We start from the raw sequence: 14,362 nt of genomic DNA, 5'->3' as shown, positions 1-14,362 counted from the left end.
TCAGAATTCTAAATTTCTTGACATGGGCTTTCAGACTGTTTTATCTTCAGATGATTATTTTGCTACCAAGAAGTTATTTTCAAAATAATTATCTCAGTGGACTTTCCCTATCTTCCACCTAACTTCGCAATATATCATTATCTAAACTTGGGAAGCAAATGTAATGCCACTAGTCATGTTTGTAAAGAAAGCCTCAAAGAATGCATAACGTATAAATTCAAATTCAGATGTATTCTCATTACAAATACATTTAACTTAAGATAATACTTTTTATCTCCAAACCTGAGGGTTAATTTAACATAACGACAAATGGCCAGATCAATCTGATGTTCTAAATCAACAGCATTAAATGTCTGTTATAAAAGCAAAAGTTGAATTGAATATTCTAATAATGCTTTGTAAAAGATAGGTTTTGATATATTAAATTTAGATGTATAATTTTATAAAAGAGAAAAGTGATTTTGCTGCTTAAAGTATAATTTCTGGCAGCAAGGAAATTAGAAACAGAATCATAATAAAACTGAACAAAATAATAAAGACAAATCCTTTATAACTGCACAGCACTTTGAGTGGAGAGGAGATGATGAAAAACAAGATTTAAAGAATACAGAATTGGATTGGAAGACAGTAATACCCATTTTCTCTCCTCTGTTCCATTTTCTTTTCACTGGACTTGGGCCTATGCTGGGGGAATTGAAAAACAAACAAACAAACAAACAAAAAACCTAGGATATTGTATCCCCATTTAACTGTCCTTGGTTGTTGAATTAACTGTATAATGGATACACTTAAAAGTTCAGACGTATTCATACAATACCAGGATTATTTACCGTAAAGCCACAGACTTTGGCATCACATTACTAACCTGTAACAGTTCAAACTTCAAGGCAACAGTAGTGGATCTACAAGAAAAATCTACAGGGGGCTATGCCTAAGCATGAAGAGCTCCTACCAATCCCTATTAAGAGAGGGGATGGTTCAGCTACACCGGTATAAAGTCTACTTTCTCTTTAATGTGATTACAATTGTAAAAATGCATTCTGGTATAGGACATACCCTTATAGATATTTTGTGCTATATTTAAATATCTTACCTTTGCATTGTTATATTGTTCTTATTATTAATAAATGCTCTATTTCATATAGTTTATCTCTTTTCTCTATACATTGATGTATCTGAAAACAAAAACTATTTACCTAATAAAAATATCACCATCTGGTGGTGACTTTTATAAACTGAAGACATAATCCCTAAGATTTCCCAGAATATAAACACGTATTACATAATCCCAAAGACTTCCAAGAATTATGACTGACAGAGGCAACCATTTTGAAGACAGCGAATATCACAGTATTACTTAGAATATAATTTTTTAAAAAAAGGCTTGGTTATGCATTACGTGGAAGCTTTTTCTCAACATAGTTCTGTAGTATTGGATTTCAAAAATAGATTTTCTCTTAATTTCTTATACTATTCAGCTACTTTCATTCGTGTACTCATCATAATATTTAATGAATGCCTATTTCATGCTAAAAATAGGTCTAGGTACACAGGATTATAACTGCAAACAAAACCAAAACAAACATATACACTGTGAATGGACTGTGAGCACACAGTCCACACGAGACTCCCCTCACTTCTGACACCACGTGCAAGTTCAGGGTGTTCCCTAAGCCGCTATCAATTTTAATAATTCACTAGAAGAACTCACAGAATTCCTTGAAAGTTGTATACTCTCAGTTATGGTATATTACAAGGAAAGGATATGGATCAAAATCAGCCACGAGAAGCACATACAGCAGAATCCAGAAAAAAGGCCTAAGTGTGGAGCTTCTGTTTTCCTCTCCCCGTGGAGTCAGGAACAGCAGCACTTCCCTAGCATCAATGTGTGACAAAACGCATGGAGTATTGCCAACAAGGAACAAGTCTTGATGTCCAGTCTTTAATGGGGCTTCATCATGGTAGGAGTAGGGTAAGCATGGTTGACTGCTCATAAGAGTGATCTCAGTATCCAAGTCCTCAGAAGGTCAAGCTTATATGGAACGAATAACTCAAAGCCTCCACCCTAAATCATACTGTTACTGTCTGGCTGGTCCAAGGCCTCCAAACAAAGTCACTCCTATCAGGCATAACATTCCAAGGGTTTAGAGATTACCTCCTCAGAAGGGCAAAGGCCAGCCCTCTCTTTGGATAGGATTAAGTTCTTCACTACACATATGTAATATATATACATATATATGTATATGTATATGTGTATGTATACATCTCAGGTAATGCTAAGTATTTTGACAGAAAATAGACACCAGAGATAATAAAAATGAAAAGAAGAAAAATAAGACTAAAGGGATAATGACAGAAGGAGTGCTTTTTCAAATATTTTAGTGAGGAAAGGCTTCACTGATTAAAGTAACATTTCATCAGAGACACAAGTCCAAGATCAAGGTGTTGACTGATTTGGTTCCTGGTAAGAGCTCTCTTCTTGGCTTGTAGACAGCCTCTGTCCTCACATGGCCTTTCTTCAGAGGGAAGACAGAGCAAGCTCTGGTGTCTTTTCTTTTAAAACATTCAAACAATCCACACTATTTCCTTCTCATTTTGTCCCTACCATCTCCAGTATGACTACCCAGTCTTTCTCACTGAACAGTTCACATACTTGTTGTATCAGGCATGCCCAATGGGTACATTTATTGGAACTACTCATTCCTATAATGTTAATATTTGCCAGAACTCCCAAAATGTATAATCTCAGTCTCCTCTCTCTGCGTCTTTAACTCATATAACCAACTGCTTTCTAGACATCTCAATTTGTATGTTTACAGGCACCTCAAACTCTACAAGTGTTAATTATACACATTAACTCAACCCTCCCCCAACCCCCCCCCCCAAATCTTCCTCATCCTATGTTCCTCATATATCAGGATATGGTACCTTTCCATTAGGTCATCTTTCAAATCTTAAACTTGGGAGCCATCTGACCCTTTCCTCTAATTCTCTACCTCCAGTGAATCATTAAATCTTGACAATTATTTTTCCTAGTAACTCAATTCCAGTCCTTCCCATATTCTATCTTGCTCTGTCATCTCATTTTGTCTCCCCTACACCACAGCCTGTTAACTAGTCTCTCTACATCCACTCTTGCCTCCTCCATTCCTTTCTACTCAAAGCAGTCAAAGTAATCACTCCCCAACTTAAAATGTATTATTGTTCTTTTTGTGGCATGTAAGATCTTTTATGGTCAGGCTCCTTTCTATCCCTTTGGCCTTCACCACCAGTCTCTTAAGTTTCAGTGTGGAATTTTCCCACTCCCCAACATTTTATCATCTTTCTTCACGCACATCATTCCCTCCACCTGTAATAATCTCTTTCCTCCCCATCAGTTTGGCTAAAGTCTACTTATCTCAGTCACTGCTTACCCTCTTATACCTTAGAAAGAACTAACCTGACTCCAAAATTAAATTCTTTTTGCTGTAACATCTCATGGCTGTTGCAAAGGGGTACTTTTTCCTCTACCCTCCCATGTTTAGTTCCTGGAGACTTGCAGACTACACTGACACAAACGGATTAGCAAGCGCTATAACAGATATAATCACATATCTATGGGAGTTCACAGAAAAATGTGACTCAAGGCAGTGGTTAGAACTTGGGGCTTATATACCATCTTTTAGGGAAGGGAAGGAAGGAGGAGAATGGTATTTATGGGAAAACAAATGACTTTTAGGAAAGATAAATGAGCTCTTATGAGAACAGATGGAAAATGTGTTGGTTTTATTATAATGTCTTTTTAGGTGTGGTGCTGATTTGCAGTCTCCCAATGACAAAAGTCAATCTTCCCTGGGTCCTCTCCCAAGGAAGGGATTTATGGCAATAGAGTTCTTCTGAGTTCTTTTGGGAGACTCTGTTTTTAGGCAATAAGCGATTTCAGGAACTCAAATGCCTCTGCTCAAAATAATTCTTCTGCCACAGAGATGCATTCTGGAACCCTTCATATGGCATTTTCCTTCCTTAACTCACAACACACATTTCTTTAGCCTTTATCTTTTCCTCAAGACTGTAAGCAAATAAAAGCTGATGCCAATCTTCTCTTGTTCAGTGAGTATTCCCAGCACCTTTAAATCAGTCACATGTGTAAATGAACTAGATATTCCCTGGTAAACCTGCAAGCCTATGTGGAGCAGCCACTTGAGTATACAAGAATAGCCTGTGCTAATCAACAATAGACGGCTTCACATGAACATAGGAATCTTCAGCTGCTGTTTTATTTAAATTGCCTAAGTGCTTTGCACTGAATTTGGGTAGACAGGCTTATCTTATGCCTTTGGATAAAGGTGGTAAATGATGATAACCATTTAAAAGAGGCAGGGACATTTTTATACTTAATTATAGATTTGAAACAGATGCTAGGCTGTTTTCATGACATAACCACTAGTTTAAAAAAAAGGAAAAAATAAGGAATTCATTTCATTTTTTTAAGGACTTTAGGAGACAAAGCATTCGATCCACAGGTTCTTTTACTGTGGCAACCGACGTTTACAGGGCCTACTGGGAAGCAAACTCCAGATTTTACCGAGAGAAATAAAGTAAAACCCAAAACCCGTTTCCTCACATGCTGGGCGTCGGGAAAGAAAACCTGTGAGCCTCCTGCTGGCTCTGCCTCCAAAGGTACAAAGGTAAACAATTCAGGGCACAGCAAAGATTTCACCTGATGCAACCCGCGAACGTCCAGGGCCGACGGCCCGTGACGTCACCGGAAACGTCTGCTTGTGACGCTCAACGTCCCTCCCTCTTGAACTGGGCGCCGGAAGCAAAACGGAAGTGGACGCGCACCCCCTTCCGCGCCCGGTCGCCATTTCCAGTGGTTGCAGGTTCTCACGAGTTTTGGCCTGCGGGGACAATGAGTTATGACTACCCTCAGAACTGGGCCCGCGATGGCGGGCCTCGCAGCTCCGGCGGGGGTTACGGAGGAAGCTATGGAGGGGCCCACGGAGGGAATCGAGGCTCCGGAGGTGGCGGCGGCGGCGGCGGAGGAGGGGGTGGTCGAGGCGGCCGAGGCCGACATCCCGGGCACCTGAAAGGCCGCGAAATCGGCTTGTGGTACGCGAAGAAACAAGGCCAGAAGAACAAGGAAGCGGAGAGGCAGGAGGTAATCTGAGACTCGGTAGTGGAGGGGGATGAAACCGGACAGGTTTTCTTTTCCATCCTAAGACCCCTAACTTTTTCTTTCCTTTTCGGTTTTTTAACTGGTGCATGTGCTTTGTGAAGTGCAAGTAAGTGTTGAAGCTTCCAGTAGTGGATATTATAGCGGTGAACGTTAGCCATGCGCATCTGACCTGAAGCAGTTGGGATTTATGCGAGTGTATACTTTGCTTAAAAGACGTGAGAACTGGGGACAAAACAAATGTTAAATTCAGGGTCCATCCGAAATTAACTTTTTGGGGGTGTCGCTGTCATAGTATAGCTGGCTACCCTTTCTCCTAGTAAAATTAATGTCACTTTAAGTTCTTTGCCTGATGAGCTCTAAAATTACGGCTTTATGTATTAGACACTGGTTTGCGCGGAACAAAAACTATCAAGCACTATTTCTGTAGATCCTTCAGAAGAGTACTCCAACTTCTACTTAGTATTAAAATAGGCACAAACCCAGGTTTTTTGTTTTTACGTTGGGCTACGGAGGTTTCTGCTGATTAGCAGCTCCTCTTTGAGAAGGAAACCTAGGATCCTAGAAGTGGAAGAAATTTCAAGAGATGATTTGGCTTAGTCCCTTGTCTTCAGGTTGGTAATTGTCCATTTGATTTGTATCCTGAAGACTTGTAGTAAAGGAAACATTAAAGTTCCCTGAGTGGCCTGTTCTAATAATTATATATGTGATTAAACCGAAGTTTTCTTAATATAAGCTTTATAAAAGCTTTTTACTGACTTTTTTCATATTAGATACAGAGTGTAATTGAATCACCATTTAGGCTTCTGTTTTTAAATCATTCCATTTCTTTACTTTTCTTTTATCCATGTCATTTTTGTTGACTTGGGGCGTTATCTATTTATCTTCACAACTTAAATTGTTCTTTAAAAATATATATATTTCTTCAATAACTAAAAATTAACTTGTTCATTGAGCAAACTTTTTTTTTTTAAAGGGAGGCACATCTAAGTCATCTTGAAATTGGAAGAATAATTGAGTGATTAGTACAGAGTAACTTCCTAAGAACTCTTTATCAAATTTTATTTACCCCTTTTTTCACACAAGATTTTATGCATGTTGCTATGGGGGTCTGAAGAAGTATGATATTCAAGGAGCTTACAGTTTAGTTGGGAAAAGTAAGAACTAAACAGACAAAACGTTAAGTAAATCAGGAAAAATTCTTCATTATTATTTCCATCTGAAACCAGTTGTGCAGTGGGTCATTATGAATTAAACTCTTGATTTCCACCACCTCCCCACACCTTCTCCATTTTAGTAAAAGTCACTACCATTTGTTCACTTGCCAAGGCCAAAATGAGATTTATTTTTGATTCTTCTCTTTCATTTCAGCAAGTCTGTTTTCTCTTCCTTCTTAATATATCTCAAATCTAACTACTTATCTCCGCAGCAGTTACCATAGATCAAGCCACTATTTTGTTGTCTGTCCATGGCTCTTAACTGGTCTCCTATTTCTACTCCCTGTTAAGTCTGTCTTTTGTAGAGCCTTAGATCATCTAATTCTGTAGCTCACAATTTGAAAGCCAAGTGAGTTCTGTCTCAGTCTCATGTTTCAGTGCACCCTAACATGTTTTCCAGGAATCCTGGCTATTTAGCTTCTACATATCAGGGTTCCCTCTATGTACTTACCTTTCTGAGCCTATGTTCCCAAGATGTAATGAAAGCTTTTGTAATGATACTTTTATTTTTGCTTTTTTATTATAGTTCTCATATCATTCTCTAAAATGTATGTCTCCATTTTCTCTACTAAATATGATCATATTTCAGTAATTGGCTCATCCTACCTCTTTCTTTGATCACGTTCAGCCCTTTGTGATCGCTTCCCAGTCAGAATTTCCATAGCTTTTACTTTTTAAGTAATACCTGTGTTTACAAAGTGACTGAATTCTAAGGATGCACGCTTATTCTTTCAACAGATATTTTTTAGGATCTAATATATTTGAAACAGTATCATAGGCACTGTGTTTATAAGCTAGATATAGTCCCTATCCTACAGAAATTGTGGTGTGTTAGGCACTATAGGGCAGTTAGAATACAATGTTAAAGAATTATAATAAGGAGGATGTGGGCTTATCCCCTAACTCAAATTAGGAAGAGCCTAGAAGATTTCCCAGAAGAGGTAACCCTTAAGCTGAAACTTGAAAGGTAGCAAAGTATGTCTGTGTTTGTGATTTGGGGGCTTGGAAAGGGATTTTTAGGCCGAGGCAGCAACATGTGCCACAACCTAGAGGTCAGGAAGACCACGTTCAAGGAACTGAGAAGGGGGTAGAGCAGTGGCTTTTACACTTTTGACCGTTTCCCACAAAAAGGGATATATTTTAATTTGCGACCCAGTGCACACACATATGTAAGTGAACAAAAAGTTTCATAAAATAATGTTTAATTACCTGTACATTGCCCTGGGGCTTTTGTTCTTGTTGTTTGTACCTTTCTGCCTTTTTTAAAAATTAATACTGGTCATGATCCTTTAATTTTACAGATTGCAGTATGAAAGCCCCTGGACTAGAAAATAAGCAGGGCTTTGAAATTCTTTCCCTTAAGAACTCTGGCAAGTCATTAAAGTGTTTCAAGCAAAACATTAAATGATTGGATTTGTGTTTAAATTCACCCTAGGTAGCAGCATAAAGAATGGATTGAAAAAGAGGCAGTCCTGGGACCGAGAGACCAGTTAAGTAGCTCTTGCAGTAATTAAGGTGAGAAATGACAGCTTGAATTAGGATATTGCTAGTGGAGATGGAGGGAAGCGGACAGCTTAAAGTGATTTAGGCGGTAGACTCAAAATGATTTTGAGGGAAGGGGAAGGCAGGTGTGAATGGATGACGCTAATTACTATATAAAGAACTGGCTTGATGGAGGAGGACGATGGACTCAGCTTAAGCACACTGAGTGTGATATTATAAGGCATACAAGTTAGAGGCTGTGTGGACCTGATGCCTAGAGAAATCTAGACTGCAGGTGAGTATTTGACAGTTTGTAGGCCTATGGATAGTAGTTGTGATATAGAAGTGAATGAGAAGAGGAGTGGGTGCAGACCTGAACTCTGTAGACCATTGCTTCTCAAACCTGAATCACCTGGCATCTTGTAGAAATGTAGAACTGGGGTGGCTCCAGAGATTCACCTTTTCTCACAGCCTCCCGGATGATGTCAGTACTGCTGGTCTGCAGAACACTCGGGCTGTACAATGTAGAACAAGAACATTTAAAGTATGGGCCGGGGAAGAGAAGCTTGAAAGAATCTAGGAAGGAACAGCCAGAGAAGAGAAAAATAAGGAGATGGATGTTGGTTTGGAACCCAGGAGTGTAGATTAGGGAGAAAAGAGTATATGAAAAAGAGAAAGTAATCAATAGTGGCAAACACTGCACTGATACCAAGTGAGGTAAGAGTTCAGAGTGTCTTGGATTTAGCAGCAGGGTAATTGGTAACCTTGATGAGAGCCCTTTTTGTAGAGTGGTGGAAGTAAAAACCAGATTGCACTGGAGTGCTAGAGAAGGAGAGAGGAAGAAATGGGGGTACCTCCAGGCAGTTCTGTGAGAAGGAGGGGGAAAAGTAGGGGTGGGAGAATTCAGGACAGGATTTTTGTTTTTATTGTTTTAAAAGTGAAGAGATTTGACTGTGTTCTAGTTCACGGACTGATGGTAAGGAGCCAGTGGAGAGGAAAAGTAAATATATCAGAGAAGACTAAATTATCATGCAGTCGTAGTAGACAGCCCGCAGATCTTAATGGCTTATAACAACAAAGGTTTGTTTTCTGCTCCCATTACTTGACCGTTGGAGTTCGCTAGAGTTCTCATGAGAATGAGGTCCACATAGCCTCCCACCCATCTGGAGCATAACTGTTTTTGGTGGCAGCAGGGAGGGATACAGGAAATCGCCCCTGATTCCTAGAAATTCCCATTCACATGGCCATGGGAAATGCAGTTCTGCCTTATATCTGTAAAGAAGCAAACCAGAATATTGATGTACAACCTAAAGACTACTAGAGAAAGAGATCTAGGAAAGGAGGATAAATCTTAATCGGAGATAGCCCTGAGGAGGTGGAAGGAAGGCTGCAGGGCTTAAGTGGAGAGATTAACTTTAACTAGGAAAATGTATTCCTATTCCATTTTAACAGGAAAGAAAAGAGCAAAGGATGGGTTCTGATACAGGTGGGTTTGGGTTTGGATTTGGATTGAGTCCTCAAACGATTGAGGACTTTTCCTTTGGGTTTTGTTTTCTTTATGAAATACCGTGTGTAAAATGTCGAGGGTGAACAGCAAAGTGGTGTCGGTGTGTTACAGAGAATGGAGAAAGTTTGAAGCAGTTACAGATAATTAGAAGCTGATGAGAAAAGACAATTCGCTGGATATAATTGAGGGTCTCCTTTGCTAGGAATTTCCAGTTAGAAGCAGAAAGAATATTTGAAGATGTCCAAAAGGGGGGGAAATAATAAAAAAATCAAATGGCTTGATAAAATAAGAGTCGTGAACCATAAAATGTGTGTCTGAGATTCTGAGATTCTTCAGGCAGGGGGTGAGGTAAAGTGAAGGATGATGGAACTGGAAGAAGGTTAGGAGGGAGATAACCTACAGAGAATCAGGCTAGATCCAGGTTTGGAATTTCAGCATTCCTAACTTCACTGCCCACAGCCTTTGGAGGCTCATTGGGCAGAGAATCACGTTGAAAATAATTTTTTTTAAGTGTATATTATGTTTTTATTAAAAAGTATAAAATTTCCAGGGGCTATTTCATTTTTCAGTCATCCCACCTTTTTCTGGATATCTAAAATTCATTTAACAAGGTGAGGAGGAGAACTTTGTTCTGCTAGTAGAGGTAAAAGCTTCAAAATGTGAAGTTCTCTGGTTGAAGAAATGCGTTAGTGTGATTGAGTTTCATTGGGAAAGCAATCGGTCTTAAATTACTTAATCTTTGCCGTTTTGAAAGTGAATGAAAGAAACTATGGCTATGAACCCTTGAGGTGTTTGGAAAGGGTGTAAAAATTAAGGAACTTGTGCTTAAGGATGACTTTATGTCCTGGGGCTTCCTTTTCAGAGGAGGCTTTAATCAAAGTATTGCTGAGGATTCTTAAATTTCTAAGGGCCAAGAAAAAACATAGTAATCAATAACTATCTTATGTAAGTACACAGAGCAGTAAATGTTAATACGTACTGAAGACCTACAGAATTTAAAGCATAGGGCAAAAATGTTCTAATAATGATCCTCTGTGTTGGGGGTCCCCAAGACCACCCTCAGGTCCTGAAATTTACTGGAAGGAGTCACAAATCTCTGAAAAGCTGGTGTACTCACAGTAGCTGTTCTTAACAGCAAATTATTACAGATTAAAATTGGCAGAGGTAAAGGTGCATAGGATAGAGTCCAGGAGAAACCAGGTGCAAGCTTCGACTCCTAGTAGAGAGGGCATATTCTATACCACGGAGAAAGGATACATTCGTCTAATTTATTAATCATTGTAAAAAGATTCAATTTAGTACAATTATTAAAAAGCAAAAAATTGGGACTTTATTTTTTGAATTTTTGAAATTTATTTTTTATACAGCAGATTCTTATTATTTTATACATATTAGTGTGTATATGTCAATCCCAATCTCCCAATTCATCCCACCACCACCACCACCACCCCTGCCACTTTCCCCCCATGGTGTCTGTGTGTGTGTTCTCCACATCTGTGTCTCTATTTCTGCCCTGCAAACTGGTTCATCTGTATCGTTTTACTAGGTTCCACATATATGCGTTAATATACGACATTTGGTTTTGTCTTTTTTTTAACCTCTTTATTGGAGTATAATTGCTTTACACTGCTGTGTTAGTTTCTACTTTATAACATAGTGAATCGGCTCTACATTTACATATATCCCCATATCTCCTCCCTCTGGTGTCTCCCTCCCACCCTCCCTATCCCATCCCTCTAGGTGGTCACAAAGCACCCAGCTGATCTCTCTGTGCCCTGTGGCTGCTTCCCACTAGCTAGCTATTTTACATTTGGTAGTATATATAAGTCCATGCCACCCTCTCACTTCATCCCAGCTTACCCTTCCCCCTCCCCATGTCTTCAAGTCCATTCTCTACGTCTGCGTCTTTATTCCTGTCCTGTCCCTAGGTTCTTCAGAACCATTTTTTTTCTTTAGATTCCGTATATATGTGTTAGCATACGGTATTTGTTTTTCTCTTTCTGACTTACTTCACTCTGTATGACAGACTCTAGGTCCATCCACCTCACTACAAATAACTCAGTTTCGTTTCTTTTTATGGCTGAGTAATATTCCATCGTATATAGGTGCCACATCTTCTTTATCCATTCATCTGTCTGTGGACATTTAGATTGCTTCCATGTCCTGGCTATTGTAAATAGAGCTGCAATGAACATTGTGGTACGTGATTCTTTTTGAATTATGGTTTTCTCAGGGTATGTGCCCAGTAGTGGGATTGTGCTGGGTCGTACGGTAGTTCTATATTTAGTTTTTTAAGGAACCTCCATACTGTTCTCCATAGTGGCTGTATCAATGTACATTCCCACCAACAGTGCAAGAGGGTTCCCTTTTCTCCACACCCTCTCCAGCATTTATTGTTTGTAGATTTTTTGATGATGGCCATCTCACTGGTGTGAGGTGATACCTCATTGTAGTTTTGATTTGCATTTCTCTAATGATTAATGATGTTGAGCATTCTTCCATATGTTTGTTGGCAATCTGTGTATCTTCTTTGGAGAAATGTCTGTTTAGCTCTTCTGCCTATTTTTGGATTGGGTTGTTTGTTTTTTCGATACTGAGCTGCATGAGCTGCTTGTAAATTTTGGAGACTAATCCTTTGGCAGTTGCTTCATTTGCAAATATTTTCTCCCATTCTCAGCATTGTCTTTTCATCTTGTTTATGGTTTCCTTTGCTGTGCAAAAGCTTTGCAGTTTCATTAGGTCCCATTTCTTTATTTTTGTTTTTATTTCCATTTCTCTAGGAGGTGGGTCCAAAAGGATCTTGCTGTGATTTATGTCATAGAGTGTTCTCCCTATGTTTTCCTCTAAGAGTTTGATAGTTTCTGGCCTTACATTTAGGTCTTTAATCCATTTTGAGCTTATTTTTGTGTATGGTGTTAGGGAGTGATCTAATCTCATACTTTTACACATCCCTGTCCAGTTTTCCCAGCATCACTTATTGAAGAGGCTGTCCTTTCTCCACTGTACATTCCTGCCTCCTTTATCAACGATAAGGTGACCATATGTGTGTGGCTTTATCTCTGGGCTTTCTATCCTGTTCCATTGATCTGTATTTCTGTTTTTGTGCCAGTACCATACTGTCTGGATTACTGTAGCTTTGTAGTATAGTCTGAAGTCAGGGAGCCTGATTCCTCCAGCTCCGTTTTTCTTTCTCAAGATTGCTTTGGCTATTCGGGGTCTTTTGTGTTTCCATACAAATTTTGAAATTTTTTGTTCTAGTTCTGTGAAAAATACCTGTGATAGTTTGATAGGGATTGCATTGAATCTGTAGATTGCTTTGGGTAGTAGAGTCATTTTCACAGTGTTGATTCTTCCAATCCAAGAACATGGTATATCTCTCCATCTATTTGTATCATCTTTAATTTCTTTCATCAGTGTCTTATCATTTTCTGCATACAGGTCTTTTGTCTCCTTAGGTAGGTTTATTCCTAGATATTTTATTCTTTTTGTTGCAGTGGTAAATGGGAGTCTTTTCTTGATTTCACTTTCAGGTTTTTCATCATTTGCGTATTGGAATGCCAGAGATTTCTGTGCATTAATTTTGTATCTTGCTACTTTACCAAATTCATTGAGTAGCTCTAGTAGTTTTCTGGTAGCATCTGTAGGATTCTTTATGTATAGTATCATGTCATCTGCAAACAGTGACAGCTTTACTTCTCTTCCGATTTGGATTCCTTTTATTTCCTTTTCCTCTGATTGCTGTGGCTAAAACTTCCAAAACTATGTTGAATAATGGTGGTGAGAGTAGGCAACCTTGTCTTGTTCCTGATCCTAGTGGAAATGCTTTCAGGTTTTCACCATTGAGGACGATGTTGGCTGTGGGTTTGTCATATATGGCCTTTATTATGTTGAGGAAAGTTCCCTCTATGCCTACTTTCTGCAGTGTTTTTATCATAAATGGGTGTTGAATTTTGCATCTATTGAGATGACCGTATGGTTTTTCTCCTTCAATTTGTTAATATAGTGTATCACATTGATTGACCGGCATATATTGAAGAATCCTTGCATTCCTGTAATAAACCCCACTTGATCATGGTGTATGATCCTCTTAATGTGCTGTTGGATTCTGTTTGCTAGTATTTTGTTGAAGATTTTTGCATCTGTGTTCATCAGTGATATTGGCCTGTAGTTTTCTTTTTTTGTGACAACTTTGTTTGGTTTTGGTATCAAGGTGATGGTGGCCTCGTAGAATGAGTTTGGGAGTGTTCTTCCGTCTTCTATATTTTGGAAGAATTTGAGAAGGATAGGTGTTAGCTCTTCTCTAAATGTTTGATAGAATTCGCCTGTGAAGCCATCTGGTGCTGGGTTTTCGTTTGTTGGAAGATTTTTAATCACAGTTTCCATTTCAGTGCTTGTGATTGGTCTGCTCATATTTTCTGTTTCTTCCTGATTCAGTCTTGGCAGGTTGTGCATTTCTAAGAATTTGTCCATTTCTTCCACGTTGTCCATTTTATTGGCATAGAGTTGTTTGTAGTAATCTCTCATGATCTTTTGTATTTCTGCAGTGTCAGTTGTTACTTCTCCTTTTTTATTTCTAATTCTATTGATTTGAGTCTTCTCCCTTTTTTTCTTGATGAGTCTGGCTAATGGTTTATCAATTTTGTTTATCTTCTCAAAGAACCAGCATTTAGTTTTATTGATCTTTGCTATCGTTTCCTTCATTTCTTTTTCATTTATTTCTGATCTGATCTTTATGATTTCTTTCCTTCTGCTAACTTTGGGGGTTTTTTGTTCTTCTTTCTCTAATTGCTTTAGATGCAAGGTTAGGTTGTTTATTTGAGATGTTTCCTGTTTCGTAAGGTAGGATTGTATTGCTATAAACTTCCCACTTAGAACTGCTTTTGCTGCATCCCATAGGTTTTGGGTCGTTGTGTCTCCATTGTCATTTGTTTCTAGGTATTTTTTGATTTCCTCTTTGATTTCTTCAGTGATCTCTTCGTTATTAAGTAGTGTATTGTTTAG

General features: G+C 38.7%; 1 protein-coding gene across 1 annotated transcript in view; it reads left to right on the top strand.

Annotated features, from left to right (window-relative positions):
• The first annotated feature begins 4,810 nt into the window (after positions 1-4,810).
• The window catches only part of DHX36 (DEAH-box helicase 36), a 52,788-nt gene continuing 43,236 nt past the window's right edge, over positions 4,811-14,362 (top strand). The window contains exon 1 of the mRNA XM_082626123.1: positions 4,811-5,140. Coding sequence (XP_082482249.1) covers positions 4,892-5,140 — 249 coding nt within the window. The 5' untranslated portion in view covers positions 4,811-4,891. The remainder of the gene's footprint in view (positions 5,141-14,362) is intronic.

Source organism: Mesoplodon mirus, assembly GCF_964341445.2.
Source record: "Mesoplodon mirus genome assembly, chromosome: 6".
Taxonomy (NCBI): domain Eukaryota; kingdom Metazoa; phylum Chordata; class Mammalia; order Artiodactyla; family Ziphiidae; genus Mesoplodon; species Mesoplodon mirus.
The sequence above is the reverse complement of the archived record's forward strand: the minus strand, read 5'-3'. Positions and strand labels throughout refer to the sequence as shown.